At 40.4% G+C, this 23,139-nt stretch overlaps 1 protein-coding gene across 1 annotated transcript in view; it reads right to left on the bottom strand.

Moving 5' to 3' along the window:
- Positions 1–14,884: 14,884 nt before the first annotated feature.
- PKHD1 (PKHD1 ciliary IPT domain containing fibrocystin/polyductin) overlaps positions 14,885–23,139 on the bottom strand; it is a 281,842-nt gene continuing 273,587 nt past the window's right edge. Inside the window, exons 63-65 of the mRNA XM_050971903.1 lie at positions 21,084–21,239; positions 20,426–20,560; positions 14,885–15,862 (exon numbers count right to left, since the gene is read on the bottom strand). Coding sequence (XP_050827860.1) covers positions 15,510–15,862; positions 20,426–20,560; positions 21,084–21,239 — 644 coding nt within the window. The 3' untranslated portion in view covers positions 14,885–15,509. The remainder of the gene's footprint in view (positions 15,863–20,425; positions 20,561–21,083; positions 21,240–23,139) is intronic.

Here is a 23,139-nt window from a genome sequence, read left to right on the forward strand (position 1 = left end):
GAAGAGGGAACACAGTAGAAGAGGAAAGACAGACCATTCACTCTCTATCAGTAAAAGGACTATGAATAAAATAAATAGCTCAAGAGACAGCTTTGAAACATTCAAAAGCACTGTTTTATCAAAGGACACTTCAGCAAAATAATGCATTCTTTGCTGTATGATATCAAGAAGACACTCAAAACTTGTATGGATTATAAAAAAAAATCAGGACAAATAAATGGCAAGAAATCATCAAGGAATGTTAAATAGAAATGAGCTTCCTCTGAGCTGCAAGTCATAGGAGAGTAGGAGAATACACCAGGGACACACCAGCCTTTGCTGTCCTGCTTGTTTTGTTATTCCCTTGGCACTCTGGACACTTTTAGTCACTAGGCTAAGTGGATCTTTGATGTGGACCAGCCAAGTTTTTCTTATGCCCCCATCACAAGACATCTCTTTCCTGTTCTCTGCTGGGTCTTGCTCTTTGTTCCACAGCCCAACTGCCCTGCAGACTGTTTTCCTGCAGAGTTCTTGATCTGCTGACCTGAGAACCTATTCATAGGTTAGAAAAAAAACAAAACCAACACCATCAACAAAACAAAGTCGTGGTCCCTCTAGTGCAGCCAGCTCCATGGTAAGGAAATCCAGCGCAGCACTTGGATGCCAAACAAGATGGGATGAAATACTAATTATGGTAAGACTTTACAAAAAAGACTATCTGCCCCTGTGAGAGTCCAAGCCTCCAAGCTAGTCTCTCGTGGAACAAAAGTAAGTTGTCAGATTTGAATAATTTCCCTGCATGTAGATAAATCCTCGCATTTCTACATCCCTCCCCCCTCCGCCTTCCTCGTCCCCCCTCTCTTCAGTTTAGCAAACAAGGAAAGAAACACTAGGAGCTATTTCACTGGATAACCATGCAAATGAAACAGGAGATTTAAATGTCTTAGCAAGGAGATCAGAGACACAGCTGGAAACAGCTGTGAGGGGCATTGGAATGATTATAAGGGAAGAGGATGGGTGCATTATTTGGCTTGGTGACTTCATTAGTGATATTTGGCATCAGATGCTGGTTGGTGTGAATCCAGAGAGCTCCTCTGTGCCTGCTTAACCCCTCTGAGGATTCACTTATTTGTCCTGAATATGGATTTCTACATTTTTCTATTTTATTTTTTTTCCACTGCGTTGGTCTCCAGGCAACATTTTGAGAATAGAAATTCAAGCCATGAGGAGATATTTTGTGTGATGGAACAAAACTCAGGGTTTATCATTGCCTTGAAGATTTTGAGGATTTATTAGGGATAAAACCTTGGGGTTTGTTTCGACTTGCCCACTAGTACATAAAATGTGGGGATACAGCATCTTTACACAGACTAACCCCCTAAATTCCTGGTCTTTTGTCATTCAAATTTATAGCTAATAATGTATGAGGTGAGTCTTTTTGACCTCACTGCAACACTTGTGCAATATTTAATGAGAATTGTCACTTATAAATTTCATCTTTAAATTTCATTTTTTCATTTTTTATTTTTTTATTTTATTTCAGGAAATATTCTTTTAAATATTTCCAGAAATAAAACAAAAATGTGGTAGAAGTTTTTCTTTATTTTTAGCTACTTTTCCAGAGATATGGAAGTGCTGTTCTGCTCCAGAAGCTCAACACCTATCTGTACATTTATTATTATTCAAGTGAAAGAATCTACAGCAAAAAGTAGAAATATGGTTATTCTGAAAGAACACTCAGTGTTTTGGGGATTTTTCCCCTTTTGTGGAAGATAGGGAGAAATAAGCAATCATTTTGGATATCCAGCTTGACCATACATCTCCAAAAATGCAACCATTTCTGTCCATGGAAATGTTTAAAAAAACATTTATATGTGGGCCTTATGGACATGGTTTAACTTTGGGCTTGGCAGTGCTGGTTTGACAGCTGGATTTGATTTCAGAGGGCATTTCCAGCCTGAATGATTCTATGACCTACATGGAATGGGAAAGGAAGACAGACCAAACACTTCTTTTCGTGCACCCAGTGGACACACAAAGTTCAGATGAAAAAATGAAAGTAATTGCACCTGCATTCAGCAGGCACAATATAAGTGGAAATACTCCTGTCAGTAACAAAAAACTTCTTCTTCATAAAGGATATTTCCAGCTTTCTCTCCCAGTCAAATCAAGATTGCCTGTCCCAGGCAGTGCATGGTCCCCTGCCCTTGCATTTGAGTGGAAAGTTATCTAGAGCAAGGAGGAATTTTTGCCAGGAAAACAGACAATTTTGGTCAACATTCCTTAAAAAATGCATCAGTATTCTGAGGATCACTGAAAGCTTAAGGCACGTCATTTTCCAAAGACAATTTTAAAACAAATGTGTTTGAGAAAGAAAACTTAAAATTTAGTTAAATATTAAAAAAAAAATAGGTCAAAATATTTATCATCCTTTAGGGATAATTTCATCATCATTTAAGGATCTAACATGGAATGTCAGTAACTTCTATAATAATTCTGGTTGTCAGGGAAAAGTCATAAAAGGAAAATTCTTACTTACATCTTCAAGTGTCACATTTTCACAAATTTTAAATCCCTCCAGGGATGGGGACTCCACCACTGGCCTGGGCAGCTGTGTCTGGGCTGGACAAGTGTTTTGGTGATGAAATTTTTCCTATATCCAATGCAAATCTCTCCTGGTGAAACTTGAGGCCATTTCCTCTTGTCATGTCCCACAAAGTGATTGATCCCCACCTCTCTCCAACCCCCTTTCACAATCCCAGCTCCTCCTGCCTCTCTTCATCAAACTTGTTCTCCAGACCCTTCACCAGCTGTAGAGACAGATGTATGGCACTCAAAGCCTGTCTCCTACAGAGAAATTTAAATAATTTGGGTGCTAAGCGGAAGTCTGAAATGCTGATTAATGCTCTCACCCCACAACTGTGGGTTTTTTCTGCTCTTCTTGTCTGTGCCTATGAGTAAACAAATGCATTTCAGTTCTACTTGCATTGCTCACACCAAACCATGGGGCTGATTTCATTTATACCTGTGAGATAACATGGATATTCTGGTTTGGAAAGCACAATTAAGTTGTATTTTCAATGCTGAAAGACTGCATAGGCCAGCATTAATGGTATTTTGACCAGCAGAGCTTAGTCCAAGCAGGCAAGGTGTGAATGGGGCAAGCCCTGAAGCTTTCAAAGGTGCCAGGTCATGGAGATGCAAGCTGAGGAAGCAGCACTGAGAGATCAGTGTAATCATACACCAAATTGCACAATCCCCTGATCAGCAGGAATGGGCAGAGTGTGTGTAAAACATGCAGTGCTCATGGCCATGGGTCTGCTGGAAGGTCCTTCTAAGGACTATTGTTAGTCCAAAATAAATCCACTTTCACCATTGCAAGGTGCAGGGGAGTCTTTCAGGAGGTGTAAAGGAGGCAGAATTTTATCCCTGTGAGTGCCTTGATCAGTGACCTCACCAGCAGCAGCAGTGAGTCCTTGTAATGCACCACAGCCCATTGTGTGCAAAGAAAGGGTCCACGTTTTCAGCCCTCAGTGCCGCACAAAACCCTGCTCACAACGTAACTGCAGGCTGGAGCCATGAATCCATTTTCTCTTATTTGCATGAATTTTCCACAGAGTCCTTCAGAAGGTATCATACTCAGCACTTCCCAGAGGAAATTATGTGTATAAAATTCATGAGAAATCCCTCTTTCTCTAGAGTGTTAGTAGACATCTCTCTATTATGCAATTCAGGAATATTATAAACCAATAAATAAACCTTGAGATGAAGGATATTTGCCTCACCAAAGCAAACATGAGAGGTGTGAGGAGAATATGTGCAGTGGTTTTAAAGGATAGTCTTGTGGGTTTGGGTTTTTGGTTTTTTTTTTATTTCTGAAATATCTATGGTGATTAAGATCAGAGCAGTACTGGCTTAGCCTCAGCAGCAATCTTAGCACAGGAATATGATTCTAATCTGTAATCATCCTTGTAACACGCCTCTTTTATTAAGCAATATTAATGAGCTTATATGTGTCATCTCTTGGTAGAGAAGAGGAATTTGGTGCCTTAATGCAAGTGATCCTTTCCAGTTTTTGTCCATTTGCACAGAGTAGAGCTGGAGCTCATCTGAAAAGCAAGTTTACACCTGAACTCAAGGTTTTCAATCTGCCCATTAAAATGATCCATGCAGAACGCACTGTTCTCACAAACTTTGCAAAAGTTAGAAGTTATTTGAAGCAGAATTTTTGGGGTTACTAAACTGTACTCTATGATTTAATGATTCTGTGGCTTTGAAAGAGAGTTTGTACGAATAGAAGCAGTAAATTAACACATTTACCTTTTAGACTCTATATATCTATACAGGACCCCCTGCAGACCCCTACCTGTCTGGAAAATGGACCTCATAGGCTTGGGTGGATTTGGGTGCTGCTGCACCCATTATTTTTCACTGGAAACTTCTCTCACATTGAGGGGAATGCTTTGAGGAGCAGGTCCTGAGATTCATAAGAAAACACATGGCTTATGTTCCTGACCATGGTGTCAGAGCTTTCAAAGATTACTCCTCCAAAGCTTTGCACCATGGCACAATCAGGCTGGAAAGACTGAATTGTATGGGAATTTTCTTAATATCAGAGGGTTGAAACAGCTCTGAATGAATAAAGAGGACTGGAGGTGTCAGAGGTATTCCTTGCTGCCCTGCTTCCTTCCCTGGGCACCCTCTTGTCTTCCCCTTGCTGTCACAGGGTGTGGCACTGCCACCTGTAACTTTCCCAGGATGAGGGGTGAGGTTGTACACGTTTTCTCTTTTTTCTTTCTAATTCTCCCACCATTCATGTTTTAATTTTCAGCTGGTTTAAAAGTCCTTCTTTTTCCGCCAAGCAAAGGGTTTTCCTCATCTGTATTTCCTTTGTGAACCCTATACAAATTCTAAATGACTTCTGCCACTGCAGATACCTAAACCAAAACCAGTGAGATTCCTAGAATAAAAGCAACCTCTTTTAATTTAAAATCTTTCTGTCTATGGAGCAAAATAACATTAGCTCCTTTGTAAGATCTTTATCCTGACAAAAATAATTGTTAGTTATTATCTATAATGATGAGAAGCCGTTCTCAGTCACCAGCTGTCAGAACAGAAACCCTGCCTAGTAAATCCAGGCATATCCTTAAGTATAATTTTTCTGCCCTAACAAAATACACCTCATTTCATAGAATCCTGGAATGGTTTGGATTGGAAGGGACTTTAAAGATCTCATTCCAGCTCCCTGCCATGTGCAGGGACACCTTTCACTAGACCTGGCTGTTCCAAGCCCTGTCCAACCTGATCTGGAACAATTCCAAGGATGGGGCATCCACATGTGGCTGATCCTCTGGTCACACAACATAAGGGATCTGTCCTCTTACATTATTTATCATCCTCTGAGAGACGGAGAATCAATCACCAATTGTCTGAATGCCAACTTTTAGGTAAACATTTTATTTATAGATAACCTGATCCCTCTGTGACCAGACTACAAACAGACCTGCTCAGCAGTGACGTCTGTAAACACATTTTGATCCTCCCAGCCTATTTTTAATCCACTTAAGGTGCATCATGTTAATTTTGTGCATTTTTCCCTAGTTCTGTAATCAAGAGATCATAGCGTAGCAAGTCAAATTCCTCACAGATTCCTATTGCTTGAATACTGCTGTCTTTATCAACTGAACTTGTAATCTCATCAGAAAAAGAGCTCTCAATTTAGTTTGGCAGGACCTATTTTCCATAAGCCTGCGTTGACTGGCATTCCCTATATGTCCCTTCTTTATTTCTGAGGATAGGAGACTCCAGGGTATGAGGGAAGAGGCTTTACCACTGCACACACATCCACAGCTTCAAATTCAAGCACCAATTGTCAGCTTGTCTCCTGGAGACTCTGGCAGCCTGAAATGGCCCTGGAGTTATTTTATGCTTTGCTCTCTCCAAATCAAGACTGTCCTGTCTGGAAATCCAAGGAGGCCTTTCTCAGTCTCTATATAAATAATTCTTTCATACAGCCAACATTATTAGTCATAGTGTGCAATGGGTTCTGTATTAGAATAGTGAGGAAGCCCAGTGGCAGTGTGAAATGACTGATCTCCATGTGGATGGAGCTGCAGCCGAGCCCCAAAGCCGCCTCCCTGCAGGCAGGGAGAATTTAACTCCGAGAGGCGGAGGAGGGATTGGTGATAGTGGGGAAGCTGACAATTTGTGTGACATGACAGCTCCTCTGCATGGACTGCACTTTTACTTGCCTTTTTTCCTTCCCTTTAACCCTCAACACCTCACAAATGAAGCCAGTTTAGGTGCTCTTATTAGTTCTATTTCTATTTCGACTTCTATTTCCATTATCAGTTTTGCTTCTAAATCTATTTCTATCTCTGTATCTATCCCTATTACTATCACTGTTACTATCTTTCTCTGACACTATCACTACTATAACTTCTATTTCCATTATTACTTCTATTTCTTTCTTTTTCCATTTCTATTTCTACTTTTTACTTCTATTTCTTTTTCTAAATCTGTTTATATCCCTATATCTATCCTTATTACTACCACTATTACTATCATTTTCTCCAACATAGCACTAATATTTCTATTTCTATTTCATTTCTATTTCTATTTCATTTCTATGTCTTATTTCTGTTTCTACTTTTTACTTCTATTTCTTTTTCCAAATCTATTTCTATCTCTATATCTATCCTTATTACTACCACTATTACTATCATTTTCTCCAACATATCCCTATTATTTCTATTTCTATTTCTATTTCTATTTCTATTTCTATTTCTAATTCTTATTTCTATTTCTATTTCTATTTCTTATTTCTATTTCTATTATTTACTTCTATTTCTTTTTCTAAATCTATCTCTATATCTATCCCTATTATTACCACTATTACTATCATTTTCTCCAACACACCACTATTATTTCTATTTCTTATTTCTATTTCTATTTCATTTCTATTCCTTATTTCTACTTCTACTTTTACTATTTCTAAATCTGATTCTGTTCTTACCTCTATTATTATCACCATTACTACTATCACTGTTACCCTTTTGTTTCAAGGATGGTTTCAATTGCAACTGGGAAGCCAGGATGGAGCTGCACCTTTTGGAAAATAATTCATTAGAAAGAGCCTCAGAGCAGCCTGAAGCCGGAGTGGGCAGAGTGGGCTGAGGGAGGGAGCAAAGCTGCATTAGCATTCTCAATTTGCACCTGAGGAGCTGAGGGGCAGAGACATTAAATGAGTGGCCTAAGGTCAGAGAGGGGAATTGGTGGTAGGATGCAGGCTTGAACTGAGGACAGCTGATATCCAGCCTAATTCATAAGCTGCAAGTCTTGCCCTGCGTCACTTTTTCAATGTTGCTTGTCTTCATTTTCCTCTCTGAAACAGGCTTAGATAACCAAAATGCTGTAGTGAACCTGTCTCAGGACAGATAGCCAAAGGAAATGGGTGCTTTTTTCTGATTTCTTTTCTACTTGCTCCCAGTGCAAGCTTTAGTGAGTTGCTGAACTCTTCCCTGCTTGGTATCATCTATCCCTGGTTCATGGACAACAGCATGGCTTTCCCTCCTAAAGATGCTGGGAAAAGCAGGAGTCTACTATTTCTCTTGGAAGGGAGAATTTGAACTTAAAATAGAATACCAGAGATGTCAAAAATTTTAAATAAAAATACTTAAAATAATTGTTAAGTAATAAATAATTTTAAAGTAATTCAGATTTATTTAGAAATTTTTTCCAGATTTTTTGCTTATGTGCAGCTTTTTGCCATGGCCTTACTTCAAAATGACTTTTATTTTCCTCTTTGTTCATTCTTCCCCATTTTTTTTTTTTTTGTGGCTTTTTTTGGGGTTTTTTGGGGTTTTTTTTGGTTCTGTTTTTCCAGAACACTTTCCTTGAAATGAGGTGCTGCAAGCATTTCTTGGAGAATCTGCAAGATGGGAACTTTGACTGACCTGGTTGGCTCCTGGATCCATGAGATGGCTGAAGCTCTGAATTCCTGTAAACCCTTAGGACTGCTTTAGGTGGGAAAACCAGGCAATTCCAGGACCCCACCTCCAAGATAAGCTGGTACTGGATGAGATCCTGCTAATAGAGGCAATGGAAGAGCAGGCAACAACTTTCAGTGGGTAAAATTACCACTGGACCTCTATTTTTGCAGCACTTCTGCATTTTTCTATCAGAAAATAACTCATGCTGAGTTTCAGACTGATCAGTGAAAGACTCCACTGGAGCTAAGTGCTGAGCTGGGTTAAGATGAAAATGAGTCCTGGCCAAGGCTGGAAGCCAACTACGTCATTTCAGTGATTCAGGGAACACCTGCAGAGAAACAGGCACAGGGTGATTCAGCCTGTCCTGCAACAGCTGTGCATGAAAAATAAAGAGCAGCACCCCCCTGGATCCATATCTGATATAACCCACAATCAAGGGAGAGTTAAGTCAGTCTAGACACATAACTTTTAATATTTAGTGGTAATGAGTGTACATGAAATGTAGGTGGGTTGGTTAATCAGTGGCCTCAGTAAAAATATTCATAGAATCGGGGAATCATGGAATGGATTGGGTTGGAAGGAACCCTAAAGCTCATCTCATTCCTTTCCCCTGCCAAGGGCAGGGACACCTTCCACTAGATCAGGTTGTTCAGAGCCCCATCCAACACCTGAACACTTCCAGGGATGGGGAGTCCACAACCTCTCTGGACATGTTCTCCAGTACCACCTCTAGGGAGTAAAGAAAAATCTGTGTTGTGTTCAGGGTTTATCTCCTGTATGTATTGTCTCCATCCCAATGTCAAACTATGCACATAAATAGCCATAAATATCCTCCCCATTACCAAAGGAAACAAATCATTTTATGCTCTGCCTGTGAATACCAAGACCCAAATCAGCCATGATTTTGCTCAGCAGAAGTTTCCTCTGCTGACAATTTTGCCTCTCACAGTGGAGCAAAAGCCCCTTCTTCAAAGAAATAGAGGTACTAAGACCCACAGCAATGAAATTGTGACACTGTTCACTTGGGAATAGTGTTTCAATCATCAGGACATCATATAATCTACCATGCACAATAAACAAGTGGATACTGAATCATCTCTGGACTAGTAAGCTTCTAAGCCTACTGGTGGACATGAAGATAAAAAAAGTCTCAATGGCAAGCTTTATAAGGGAGTTGTAATTTTTGTTTCAGCTAAGCACCATTTGTGTGTCTGAAAACAGAAGAAAGCACAAGGCAGAACAGAACAAAACACAGCATCCCTCTCCCTGCAATGCACATCTTTTCTCTGGGATTAAAATAGGGTTTGCATTTTAAATTTTCATTTACTAAACAGAAAAATATTTTACTAGGATGGAATGGTATTAAGGAGAAATGATTCTTTGTGTGCCCTCAGGCCTGGTGAAGACAGGATTTGATTTGCTGTGTTAGGCTGGAATCTGGATTGATACACAGAGATGAGAAGGTGTTTAATAAAATTTACATTTCATTTTCTCACTTGACACCAGTCTCCTGTCACTCACCAAATGAAGGGAATACGACAAATAACTTTTGTCAGCACCTAGACACGGAGAGACAGTCTGGGGAGGGAGAGCAAGGGTGGGATATTTTTAACATCACTCCCTTTGATGGCTGCAAGACTTGGCACCAGCTTCATCTTTAATGTACTTTGGAACAGAGAGGTGCATCAGGAGAAAAAGCACAAATTAATCCAAGCCACAGGTATGGAAAATGATCCACTGGGAAATGACCCTCACCCAAAGCAGCAGGGAATTTGGGTGGTGCCCTGAGCTCAGCTTGTGTGCAGCTTCTGTCTCTGACAAACCCAGGCTGACCTGGCTGGAGTCCATCCTTCACAGAGCTGCTCCAGGGACCCTTTCTCACTCCTCTCTCTTGGCTCTCTCACTGCTTTCTGCTCCTCTTCTTTCCCAGCATTAAAGTTCATGGGTTTATTATTTAGCCCTTTCATCCTTGTTTGGGTTTTTTCCCACCTGACTCTGGGTTTCTGGTTGAGGACCAAAGGTCGGGATCCCAGCCAGCACCCACATGCCACAGGTTTAACTGCACAAATAAAGAGGTTTTTTCGCAGGAGGATTGAGTATAAATCTTCTCCTTCTCTTCCTGTATTACCCTTTATCTGTTCAGCTGAATTTTAAGTCAGGTGCCTGAATCTCACAGGACTCTCACAGGACCTGGAAAGTGATGAAGAATGTGTGGTACATCTGGAAAGCAAGGTGAATAAGTAATACTCCCTATTGTTATGCAAAAAGAGCCCTGGAAAATACCAGGCAGAGCACTTAAAATAAAAGCAGAATTTGCTTTTTTTATTTTCGGGGTTTTTTTTCCTTCTTTTTTTTTTCTGTTTTTTTTCCCCCACAGGATATAGATAATTCAGTTTAACATTATATTAGTGATACAATTCTAAAAAATGTTAGGGATAATAAGTCATTAGGAGCAACCAATAATCCCAGAAGTCTCTTCTTGCTAAAAATAAAATCCTGGGAGGGCTAATTTCTTCTTTTCCTTTTTCTTATATTTGTCCCCAAGTATTCAACGCTGGCAGCCCTCGGGTCTAACACAATATGGAAACTGTTCAGAGGTTGACTTTGCTTATGTGCAGCCTTCTGCCATGGCCTTACTTCAAAACTACTTTTATTTTCCTCTTTGTTCATTCTTCCCCATTGTTTTTGTCCTCTTTGTGAAAGAAAAGAGAAAAGAAAAGAAAAGAAAAGAAAAGAAAAGAAAGAAAAGAAAAGAAAAGAAAAGAAAAGAAAAGAAAAGAAAAGAAAGAAAAGAAAAGAAAAGAAAAGAAAAGAAAAGAAAAGAAAAGAAAAGAAAAAGAAAGCAAAAGAAAAGCATAAATACCTCCCCAAATGACACTCCTCCAACAGACATTTCAACTTCCATTAAAAAATAAAACTTTCTCTGTGTCTTTTTATTTTCCTTTCTGGAAAACTCACTAATGGCAGAGTCATTGTAGTTCACTTTTTGTTCTATGGAAACTGAATATTTTGAAATGCTTTGGTGAGAGAAGAGAAGGTTGTTGGCAGCTCCTTGGCAGCTCCAGCCCTGCACACAGAGGTTTGAGCCAGGTAAAAAAGGCTCTGGTACTTCTCAAAGGTTCTTCCAAGGCTGGCTTTAGACTTCTTGGAGCTTCAGTGTCCCCCACTGCAGCCCATCATGTCACCCAGCAGGGGAATTTTGTACCTCAGGTGCCACCTACCTCCCATCCCCACTCCCCCACAAACACAGTCCTTAAAAACACCATGGAAATCCCACCTTGCTGGTGTATTCCAGAACCTTGGAATCATCCTTTGGGGTATCTGGCTTTCACTCTTGCAAAATAATGCTGCCCAACAGATTACCACCCAGCACCTCCCACATTTCAGTAGGCAGAGAACTGGAATTATTTCACATTCTGGCAAATGCATCATGACAGCAAAAAATGATACCTAAAAACCTGTGAATCTGAATAATCAGTGTGTCCATAATCACCCTTGGAGTGCTGCATCATGCAGCTTCCTTGATCCACTAAAGTTTCCTCTCACAGTTCCTAGTCCAGTGAATATATTTTTGAGTGCAATTCACTGTTAATAAGGTTATTCTTTGCAGGGTCAGGAACTCAGAGAAAAACCTTCTGACTGGACTCTTGCCTCCTTTATTTGCCATTTATACCTCTCATGCTATAGAAATAAATGTCACAATAAATACCATAATAAATAGGGACTGGAAGTTATACCATATAGAGATGATCAAAAGGTTTATAATCTCATTGCTGTTATTTGGTTTTTCTTTCTTTTTTTTTTTAATTTTGTCTTAGGCACACAATTCCTTCAACCCAGACTGTAATTAATTTTACTACATCACCAGTTATCTCTGCTCCCTAACCAGGCTTGTCATTTTAATTTTTCACAGGCTTTCTTTTTCCTATCCATGTGCCTGTTCCTGTATCTTCGTGAAGTCTCATCAGCTCTGGCCCAAAGCCTTAGGCAAATTTGTCTGTAATGCACTCCTCTACTTCAGACATAAGAGGAAAAAAATATTACCCCCACAAAATAGGGCGAAAAAAAAGGAAGAAGAATAATTTTGACCATACATTGTCTAGCAATTCAGAAATCCTGGAGAGCTTGGTTAAAAATAAGGCATCCTTTCAGCTATATACTTATTTATATCAATAAAGAAACTCAGAGGTATTGTAGATGGGACTACAGAAAAAGGTTACCAGGTGGAAATCCCAGATCCAGCAAACTTAATGAAATTTTTGCCATTGGCTTCACTAGAGCCAAGGTTGTCAAATTTCACTGACATTTAACATGACTGTCCAGAAAGACTTTGGGCCTCAGAGGATGGATCTCCACAGGCAGATCCAGAGATTTTTTATTAATTTTTCCCATACTTTGAAGGCTTCCTTCACATCCAGTGTGGGGAAGCTACACTTTGTTAAACCCAAGTAGATTTGCTGGAAATATTTTGTGTCCCTCGCAGCGCTGGTCTGAGCCTGGGCTGTGCTGGAGCTTGAATCTCTGCCACGATATCCCCATGGGCTCCTTCCAAAATCCAAGTTGAAACCCTGCTTGCTGTCTCTTTATGTCCTCCCAGAAGCTGGACTTTGACAGCAGCTGGAAGCCCTGAGCTGTTTGGATAAGCCCAGGTCTATGAAGGCACCACATCCCCTGTGATATCGTGGATAATCCACACACCACACTGTGGATTCTTCATCTGCCTCTCCCACTGCATCTCTATCCTGGCCCCACCCTGGGTTTTGGATTGCAGAATGTCACAAATTTATCCGTAAAACACCCATGCAAAGGTGGAAACAACTGTTGTCCTAATTATAGTCCAAGGATTAAGAAGAACTCGAAGCAAAAGTTGAGCAGGATCACCAAAAGTACCGACCACAGCACAGCAATGACAACAAGTGCCCCTCAGGAGAAGCTGGCATTCAAAATACAGGAAAATGAGGGTTTGGATTGGGATATGAGACATTTCTTCTCCTCCTTGCCTTGCCCAGGACATTCTGCAGCAGCTTTGGTGGGACTGTTCACAGCACAACAGAATGGATTGGATTTTAAGGGACCTTAAAGACCGCCCTGTTCCACCCCCTGCCGTGGGTGGGGACACCTTCCTCTATCCCAGGGTGCTCCAAGCCCCATCCAGCCTGGCCTTGGACACTTGCAGGGATGGGGCAGCCAAAACTTCCCATCTAATCACACAGGTCCTTTAAGAGTGAGCATTTTCACCCAGTCTCATGGAAAATATATATGGAAAACATTTCAAAATAAATCTGGATCTCCCCGTGCCACAAAGCAGAAGGATCCCATTTAATCCAATTGCTGTTGCACTCTGCATAAACCCAATTATTTTGGGAAAAGATGTCATTTTATGTTTAGACATGAAATTACTTCAACCACTTCAACCACTGAGTCTCATTCCCATCTTTCTCTCCCATCACTACAGTGTTGTGTTTTTCTCTTTTCTTTTCTTTTCTTTTCTTTTCTTGTCTGTTCTTTTCGTTTCTTTTCTTTTCTTTCTTTTCTTTTCTTGTCTTTCTTTTCGTTCTTGTCTTTTCGTTTCTTTCTTTTCTTTCTTGTTCTTTTCTTTTGTTTTTGTCTTGTTTATCTGTTTTTTTTTCTTTTCTTTTCCTTTCTCTTTTTCCACAAGATCCCCTAAACATGTTACTTAATCAGGATTTGCTGCATTGCTTGCACCCGTTTTTCACTGTGTTTTTTCCACTTTCTCCCCACTTCTTTCCCATGTGCCACCACTCACTCAGTTGAAAATGCTGCAATTTAAGACTTTTAACCCTGTTCATTCTATTAGAGGTCCAGCTGTACAAGACTTTACTTATTCTGGAAACAAAGTATGGACAAATTCAAGGATTATGAACTAAAGGATTAATTTAAACCCTTAACTATTTCCAGTATATCTGATCTTTTCCCCAAAAATAATTCTTTTTTTTTTGTATAGTATTTTCATATAACTAATTGAATGATTTTTTCTGAAATTTGGACATATGTAATTATATATTATTTTATACTGGTTGGCTGTGATGGAGTAATTTACTGGAAGCAGAAACACTGAAGGGAAATAGAATTCATGGAATTGAGGAATTATATTTCTGTAGAGAGGGAAGGCTCTACTGCCACCTGAAAGCATCTGAAACTGGGTATCAGCTGTGGAGAAAAGGAATAATTTCACCAGACATGGACATCTTTGGAAGCTATAACTTTTTATTCAGACCCTGAATCGTGATCTGTAGGGATCTACCCAACAATAATATTTTGCCCTCTGTAGAAAATAATGTAATAAATAGCTTTTCTATACCATGGAAGAGGTCAGAAAGGCTGATCCATTGTACTTAATAAGATCTCCATCCACAGGTGTCTTAAACCAAAAAAACTCCTGTTCACTCAACAAGAAGCCTGGCTCAGTGTGCAGTCAGTCTAATTTTGTCCCAAAATCATGATTATAAAGACAGCATAGTGCAGAAGCCAAAGATGGTGAATCTGTTTTTGTGCCCAGGAAACTAAGCAGCTTGATCAGAATCTGCATCTAAACTCCTTCAGCCTGAAGAGAACTGGTTTGTGGTTTGTTTTTTTTCCAAATCAAGGTTTCTCACCTTATTTTCCACTGCTGATCTGGCCAGAAACCTCATCTTCCTGATTAAGTAGTTTTTTTCTGCAAAGGAGTATAAATTTTATCTGGTGCCACCAGGACACTTTGCAACCAAGAATTTTATGGCACAGAGAAGGCATAATAAAGTTCCTCATCTTCCAGCTCAGTAAAGCAAAGCACAGAGGAATTCCCTGAGCAACTGAAGAATATCAGCAGCATTATTATTATTATTATCATCATCCATAAAGACTAGTGTTCATAACAAGTCAGTGATTTAAAGGTGTCAGAAAACAATGCCTTCAATTTTTACTCAGTAAAACATTTTAATCTAAAAAACAAACAAGCAAATAAACAAAAAACCAGAAACAAAACAAAACAAAAACCAAAACACAACAGGTTTAATTAGAGCACTATGGAAGCACTTAATTGAGACACAGTGATAATTGAATAAATGTAAAAAAAAGGAAAATGTTTGTGTACATACTAAGGTTCTTTGATTGAAACTAAAAGTATGGCTGGAAAAAATGGGAAATTTATATTTATTTACATATTCATATTCACCAGAAATGCTCAAGACACTAAGACTACATCCATGCTAGAACATCATAGTTGAGTTGTTAGGCTGATCCCTGACTGCTTTTGAAGACAATCTCAAAGCTGATCCCTTAAGTATTCCCCAAAATAACTCCTGGAGGGAGTTTTGGAGGAGTCAGGAGAGCTGTTCTCAAAGGGCAGTTTGGATCCACCCAGCCCATTTTGGAAGCCAAGAAAGGCCAGCATCAAAGAGCCTCCAGTTGGCTGCAGGCTCATTTGCCCACGGGGCCGTGTGGTTGCCCATCCCAACACCTGCAGGTTTTCTCTGAGCACAGAGGCAAAAGGCTCAGCCCCACAGTGACCACAGTGGTTCATCCCCTCCCTCCACTGCCTCACCCTTCTGCTGCCACCATGGCCACACACTCTCTGACATCATTCTGGGATTGGGGCACCCTGCCAGGCTTCTCTCCCTCCTGGCTGTACCCAGCTGAAGGTTGGGGCATTTCCTCCTGGCTGGAGCACCCCAGGACTGCTGGCTGCTGAAGCTCCTCAGAGTCACCAGGAGCTCTTCCTCCACGGGGCTGCTGGTGTCTGTCACCTTTCCTGGCTGAGGGAAAGGTGTGTCTGTTCCCTGTCTTGGGCTGGACAGTGCTTGGCTTTCTTGCTGATGTGGCTTCACAGGGCTGCAGGTTCAGCTCCTCTGAATGTCCTGTGGCAGCTCCCACCGCTCCACTTCCTTCCATCTCTGTGAAAAAAAAACTTGTTTCTTTCTCAAAATAATTATGAGACCCCACCTTCATGTATATTATCCTTTTATGCCTTTATTGTGTGTTAAAGACATCAATAAATTTTTATTTTTTCCCTCCATTTTACATGAGCGGACAATGATAGGACAAGGGGGAAGAGTTTTAAACTGAACAGGAGAGATTCAGATTAGAGATTGGGAAAAAATCCTTCTCTGTGAGGGTGGTGAGCCACTGGCACAGGTTGCCCAGGGACGCTGTGGCTGTCCCATCCCTGGAAATGTTGGGTGGGGCTTGGAACAACCTGGGATAGTGCAAGGTGTGCCTGGCCAGGGTGGGAGGAGGTAGGTGATTATTAAAAACCCTTCCAACCCAAACCACTCCATGATTCTGTGATTAAATAAAAAGCAGTTACTGTTATAGAAAGAGTTTCAGTGGCCATACATTTCAGTTTGACAGAAATAAATTGGCAAAGCCAAACAACAATTAGCTATTTCCACAAATAAATAAAGTACAGCAAACCCAGATGGTTTGTGCTTATTGACACACTAACAGCTGCTTGAGAATCTCCAGCATTTAGGAAATTTTTAATAAATGTTTGATAATCAATTGTATAGAATACAGTTTCTCAGTAAGCTATGTATTGTTAAAACTGATAATATTTTATTACTACACACCCATAAAATGCATCATCCCTTTTTGAAATAGGCTGTAACTTAGAGTAGAACTTTGTATTTCTGACATTCAAGTCCTAGTCAAGGCAGAGCCAGTAACCTGCAATGATGTTTTTAAAAAATGACATAGAAAAAATGCAGGAAAAGGTAAATATACACTACACAGTTTTCATGTGGAAATGTTTACATCCTTATCTATCAAATGGTTGTCAATAGCAGAGGTAGGGTCACTTGTAGTGACATAGCAGATAATTTCTGAGCTGACAGAGTGTGCCATGATTGGCAGCCTAATTTGTAGCTTCATGTGGATACTAAAAACATTTATAATTTTCTTGCAATCCTCTCCTTCCCCCCATGCAAAAAAAAAAAAATGCCATCAGCCTACACCCAAACCTTTAATACTCATTCCAAATCCAGAACTAGTCTTGGTCAATGTGTCGTGTGTGAATGGACAAAATCAGATTTTTTTATTCCATTTGTCAGCACACACATTGCACACATTGTAGGTCCTTAGCACAAACAATGCCAGAAAATGTGTTATTACCATTCCTGATGTTTTGGGTTTCCCCGTTTCAGTTTAACCCTTAACAGCCTGTGACATTCAGCCTCATGGCTGCTTGGACCTTTTGCTCAGATTCATTCTCTTCTGCATTTCCTGTGATTCATTAGTTGGAACTGTATTTGCTGAATCTAAGAATATCTCAAATTGGAAGGGACCCATAAAGGGTCATTGAGCACCACCCCTGCTTCTCACAAAAACACCTAAAATTAAATTATATTTCAGAAAGGTTGTGCAGACACTCCTTGACCAACCTGAACTCTGACAGCCCTGGCAATGACTTCATGCTTGGGCTCTGTTAAAGAGTGTTGCTGTTTTTTTCAACTTGTACACACATAAATCTAAATTTCAGGGTTGTACCTCTTGGAAATCCACCAGAAATTTGTTTCCCAAACTTCAGCAGTCAGACATATTATAATGTTTAGCACTTTTCCTTCTTAAGCTGGCTTTAACTTTAGGTAGTTGGCTGATTTAAGGTACAAATTACATACATCACCAGGTTCAATTTTCCTCTTTAGACACATAAACGAGATAATAAGGTCATGATCTCTCATACCAAAGCTTCATGTTAGTTCTGGAGATTTATTGACTCTCTCATCTTCAAAGGTGCCATTATCAACAGTGGAAAAAAGGTTTTTCAAGCAAGTCTGAATCAGTGGAGGAGGCTACAAGTTTTCTGGATAGAAGCAGTTTCAAGGATGAAGTATTGCCTTGAGATTCCTGGTTTTTAAACATTAAATACAAGCTATTCAATATCACGAAAGCATAGGATTAACTAGATTAAGTACCAGCTAACAGAGCTCAGGCAGAAATTATATATGGGAAAAAAATTCTCAGGGTGTGTGACAGTACCAGACTCTGCCACTGAAATGGAAGATATTCAGAGTTTCCACTGGTGATTTGGAATTCAAACTGAAATTTATTCTGACGAAATTTTCTAAAAAAAAGGGATAATCCCAAACTGGTAGAAAGGAAGGAGGAGTAGCTGATCTGAGCAAGGTAGGAGCCACAAGGGAAGACCCAATTTACAGACTGGGATTACATTTTCAGGAACACACAGCAATTTCTAGCTGAAGACATCCAAGGAGTTCAGAAAAAGAATCAGTCAGGTACCATTCTGAAAAGGTTCAGGGAAAGGGCAGAAGATTCAAGCTGGAAATGTAAGTTGTAGGAGGATAAAAGCACTCTGTTGAACCACTAGAATAAATTGCAAAAAGCAACAATAAGTTCCTGCACCTCCAGATGTGTTCTGTTAACAGTACCTTAGTCCATCAAAAGTTCTTCAGTTCAAGAGAGAGATGATTACAAGAAGCTAAGGATATTTTTCTTGTTAGACCAAGGTTAGGCAAGGCAATGTCTTGATCCCTTCTCCCTGCTGTACTGCATAACTGTGAATATTGTTTTCTCCCTCATCTTCATCCTCGGCTGTCCCTTTTGGTACAATATCCAGGGCCCTTGATCCACTGGAAGCACCCACCAATGAGAAAATCTCTGTTTTGCAACTCTGATTGTAGTGATTAATAAATAAAGGCCCTGAACACTTAATTGTATTAGAAAAGTGTTGTTCCTTGTGAGGGGAAGAGCTACAAAGCAGAAACTAAACAAAAAGAGTGGAGCTTTGATTTCTTCTTCTCTCTCTCTCCAAAACCAATAGCACTTTAAATAGGGGGGAATCAAACATTAGATGTTTCCAAGTGATATGTATTAAATTCACTTAAGATATTGTTATCCTTGTTTAGATTTGAACATATTGGGGAATCTTTTTGTCTTGCAACTATTCCTAAAAGACTCTAAGTGGCTGGATTGCCTTTTTCTGACAAAAAAAATTCTTCCCATGAATTATTTACACGACGGCTCCAATCAATGCTGTACCTGTCAGCCTCCCCAGCCAAAATGAAAGTTCACTATGTAAAGGTGCCAAGGGAGAGTGGCAGCCTCCCACTGTGAGTTTATAGACAGAACTAAGTCAGCACGCATTATATGTCAGAGCCAACATCAGACAGAATCAGATCCTTTGATCTCAGACCTCCACAGGAAGCTTAGATCTCAGACAAATTAGATAAAAAATGAATTTATAGCAGATATGTATCCTAAGGCACACAGCTGAATGCTGTGTTTTGGAAGAGTATGGCAAATATCAAAACACATAAACTGCAGAATTTCCTCACTCCTTCTCTCTCTCCCTCTGCTTTTGTGATAGACACTAATTAAAAGGAGATAAAACTCCAGCTCGCCTCTTCCTGCCTCTTATGTAATCCACAGGCTTCGGTAAGGAGGAGGAAAAAGAAATTCCCAAAACAGAGTAAATGGGGGGTTCATCAGGGTTACCCGAATGCCCTTAGATCTGTGCTGTTGGCAGGTGAGATAAAAAAAAAGCCCTCGACTACTGTAAGAACATTTCACACTTGCAGAAAGGGAAGCCAGAGCTTTGTGCTGCCAGCCACATGCCCCCGGGGCTGTCTGCTTTCCTGTGACCTCAGAAGGAGTTGGGTTTGATCAGAAGATGATGAAAGGACAAGACTCGAGGAGGTGTGCGGGAAAGGGTGGTTTGGGGCAGGACCCTGGGGAGTAAAGTGGGACAGAGAGTGGGGGGGGTGGGAGTGGAGCTGTTTGGGCTGCTGGGTTTGGACTCACAGGACCGTGCAAATGAGCCCTGTGTGGGTTTCTTACCTCCAGTCTAACTCACAGTCCTTCACAACCTGCAGACCTGCCCAGAGCTTCTGGTCCCCCTGCAGCACCTGGAGATGTGGGCAGGGAGGAGCCCTGCTCCTCCAGGGTACACCGGGAGTATTGGTCCCTGCCCTAGTCCAAAAATGCTGGGAGAAATGATGGACTCATTGAATCATCAAATATCCTGGATTGTGGGGAAGGAACCCAAAAGAATCACTGAAATCCAGGCCCTGTCCCTGCACAGAACACACCAAAATCACAGCATGACTGTAAGGGGGATTGTGCTGCTGCCATCAGTGTAGCTGGGACTTCACTCCATTTGTATTAAAGGACATGAAATCACAAACAGAAAAAAAAAAACAGGGAAGAGAAGGAGGAGGCAATAAAGAGATAGGCTTTTTGAGATTGTGCCATTTTTCCTAAACAAACCTATAAAATTTTAGAATTGAGGGTGGAAAAAACCCCTCTCAGATCATTGCATCCAACCATCAAGGCAGCACCACTGTATTCACCACTAAACCTCTCCCCAGCTGACACATCCCACTCATTTTTGAACACTTGCAGTGATGGTGACTCCATCACTTCCCAGGGAACATCTGATCATGGTAAAAGACATAAACTGACTCTTTTGGTGTCCAATCATTTATGAATTACAGTCTCACCTCCTGCTACAGACACTCCACTTTTATTTGGTCCTTGATTGCAGCAAGGCTTGGTGGGAGCTGCTGGAGGCTGTGCTTGCTCGCTGGGTCTCTTGGTGCTGTCCCGTGGGAGATGAGGCTGTTCAGTCCTCGTTTCTACAGTGAAACACACAGTCACATCACCCTCAGTGCATCCTCTGCTCAGCAAAAATTATTAATTCAAGCAAAATTTGAACATATTGTTGAATATGGAGTAGAATATTGCTTGGAGATATATATATATATGCCACCAAATGCCATGTCCACTCACTTTTGAACACTTGCAGGGATGGTGACTCCACCACTGCCCTGGGCAGCCTCTTCCAGTGCTTAACAATCATTTCCAAGAAGAAACTTTTTGAAACATCTGTCTGGACTCAGACACCTTTTATAGGCATTAATCTGTATAACCTTGAACTACCACAGAATCATAAAATATTCTGAGTTGGAAGGGAACCACACTGATTATTGAAGCCCAGCTCTTGTCTCTGCATACACTACGAACTGTATCCTAAATACTGAACCTCCCACAGATTTTTCTGAGTTCTATTGTCTGAAATCCATTGTGGCCACTCTGGGGGTTTGTTAAATAGAACAATGAGTCTGCAAGTATAAAGTTTTGTGGATATTCCCAACTTACTGTGGCTTTTGCTCTTCCTGAACCAGCAGAATGAAAGAACAATGGTGAATGAAGATGCTGCTGATCCCAGTATGACAACGAGAATCATGCTGGCCCTGGCTCTCATGGGCACAGGGAAGGTGGCAAATGGCTGGGACAGCACAGTGAACTTCACCCCTGAGAATTTAAAGCAGTCAGTTTATGACAAAAGCAAAGACAACAATTTCACAGCTAAACCACCACCCTATAGTTTTTAACAGGGATGCCACTGGTAAAGATGTATTCAGGGACAAAGCATAAACCCATCTATCTCCAGACAAATCCAACATTAATGGACAACATTGATTTAGGACTAAGTACCACGACAACCCAAACGTGCAACAATTTTTCTACATGCCAAGTTTTAAGCTTTCAGTTCTTTCTGAAGCATAAACAACTTCTTTGCATTCAGCAGTACTTAATATTTCTTCCATGAATTGTCTAACTGACACAAACGCCAGAAAACACATTCACAATGCATTTGCTTCTGAGGCCAGACAGATCAGGCCCTTACAGGAAATATGCACATTTGCTGCAAAAGAAACTGGTTGTGATAAGACAGTTCTTAATACTGATTTTTTTTTTTTACAGGCTATGCCTGAATCATATCAATAGAAGTTAGGGAGAACCCAGAAATATTCATCAGCATGATGATTAAATCCATGATGCAGAAAACTCCCTGTGAACTTGTTAATATTTCCCACCACATTGATAATGAGCATTATAAATAAAAAATGTCAGAGTCCCTGCTGTTACACAGTAAATATTTAGTCTCTTGAAAGACAGAAGCTCTGGGTAATGCTCTGCACCCAGATTATAAAGTTTTCTGTAAATGGCAGAATCAAGCCAGGCACTGCTCAGAGTTTCTGTGTTTAAGAGTTCATTGGGTCTCAGATCTGAGTTTCAAGGACTGGAAGAGGATTAGTGTTGCACTTTTGAAATAGAGAGAGGTTTTGATCCCCTACGTTATTTTCAAAACAAGTTCTGAATGCAGATGTGCTGGGCAAGCACAGGAGGTTAGGAAAACTGGCCCTGGTACTCTCTGTAGACCACCTTGAAGGATGTGGATTAGCACATAATTCACTATGTGTCTTACTACCTGACTCATTATTGGTCCTAACCCCAAAATTCTAAACATTTTGATGGATGGGTATTTCTTTTATTTGAGTTTCGCTTTTAATAAAAATCTAAAAAACTTTTTTTTTTCATGAATTAATTTAAAAAATCAGAAATGCTGTAAGATAGAGGCTTGGAGACCAGGGTTAGTGGCTGTAGGTACTTTTAGGAGAAACTAATTAGATTTGTGTCAGTGTTGTCCACCTGAACAAAGCTGAGCTGCATCAGAACAAGGTAGGAAGCATGTTCTAATTGGGAGGAATCTGCCTGAAGGTACAAACTCATATGAACTTCAGCTGAGAGAAGAAATCTCTCAGGTATCAAGGACTCTCCACAGACAGGTGTTTAAAGGTGTTTTGCACTACTCTAATAGTCCATGGGTAGGATGCTGTTGGTTTAAATGGAAAGTGGATGTATCAAACCCATTGGGATCCATATCAGTAGAGGGAATATTACTGTAAAACAAGGAGCAGGATGATGCAGTAGGGCTATGAATAGTCTGCTCTCCCCAGGAGCTATCACTAAAACATTTGGGATTATTGCATTTGACATCAGCTGCACCTCCTGAGCTGTCTCCAAACAGTGAATTATGCCAGGCCAGGTGCACAGAGCAACTGGTTCATGAAGATGTATCACAAATATCTACTATGTGATTGCTTAATTCCTCAAAGTGAATCTCTTCAGTAAGAATCTGGAAGTGTAAAAACCTTTATGCTGTATCCAGCATGGCTCCCAATTACAAGGAGCAAAAGGAATTGTGTCTTTGGTCTGTACTTTTGCAATGCACATTAAATGTGTGGAATAATCTGCTTTACACAGGCGATACCTGCACAGGTGCATCAGCTGCCTGTACACACCTCTAAACATCCTCCATTGGGGAGAATGACTTTAGGCTGAAAGAGGACAGATTTAAATTAGATAT

This window comes from Serinus canaria, chromosome 3 (assembly GCF_022539315.1).
Source record: "Serinus canaria isolate serCan28SL12 chromosome 3, serCan2020, whole genome shotgun sequence".
Lineage (NCBI taxonomy): Eukaryota > Metazoa > Chordata > Aves > Passeriformes > Fringillidae > Serinus > Serinus canaria.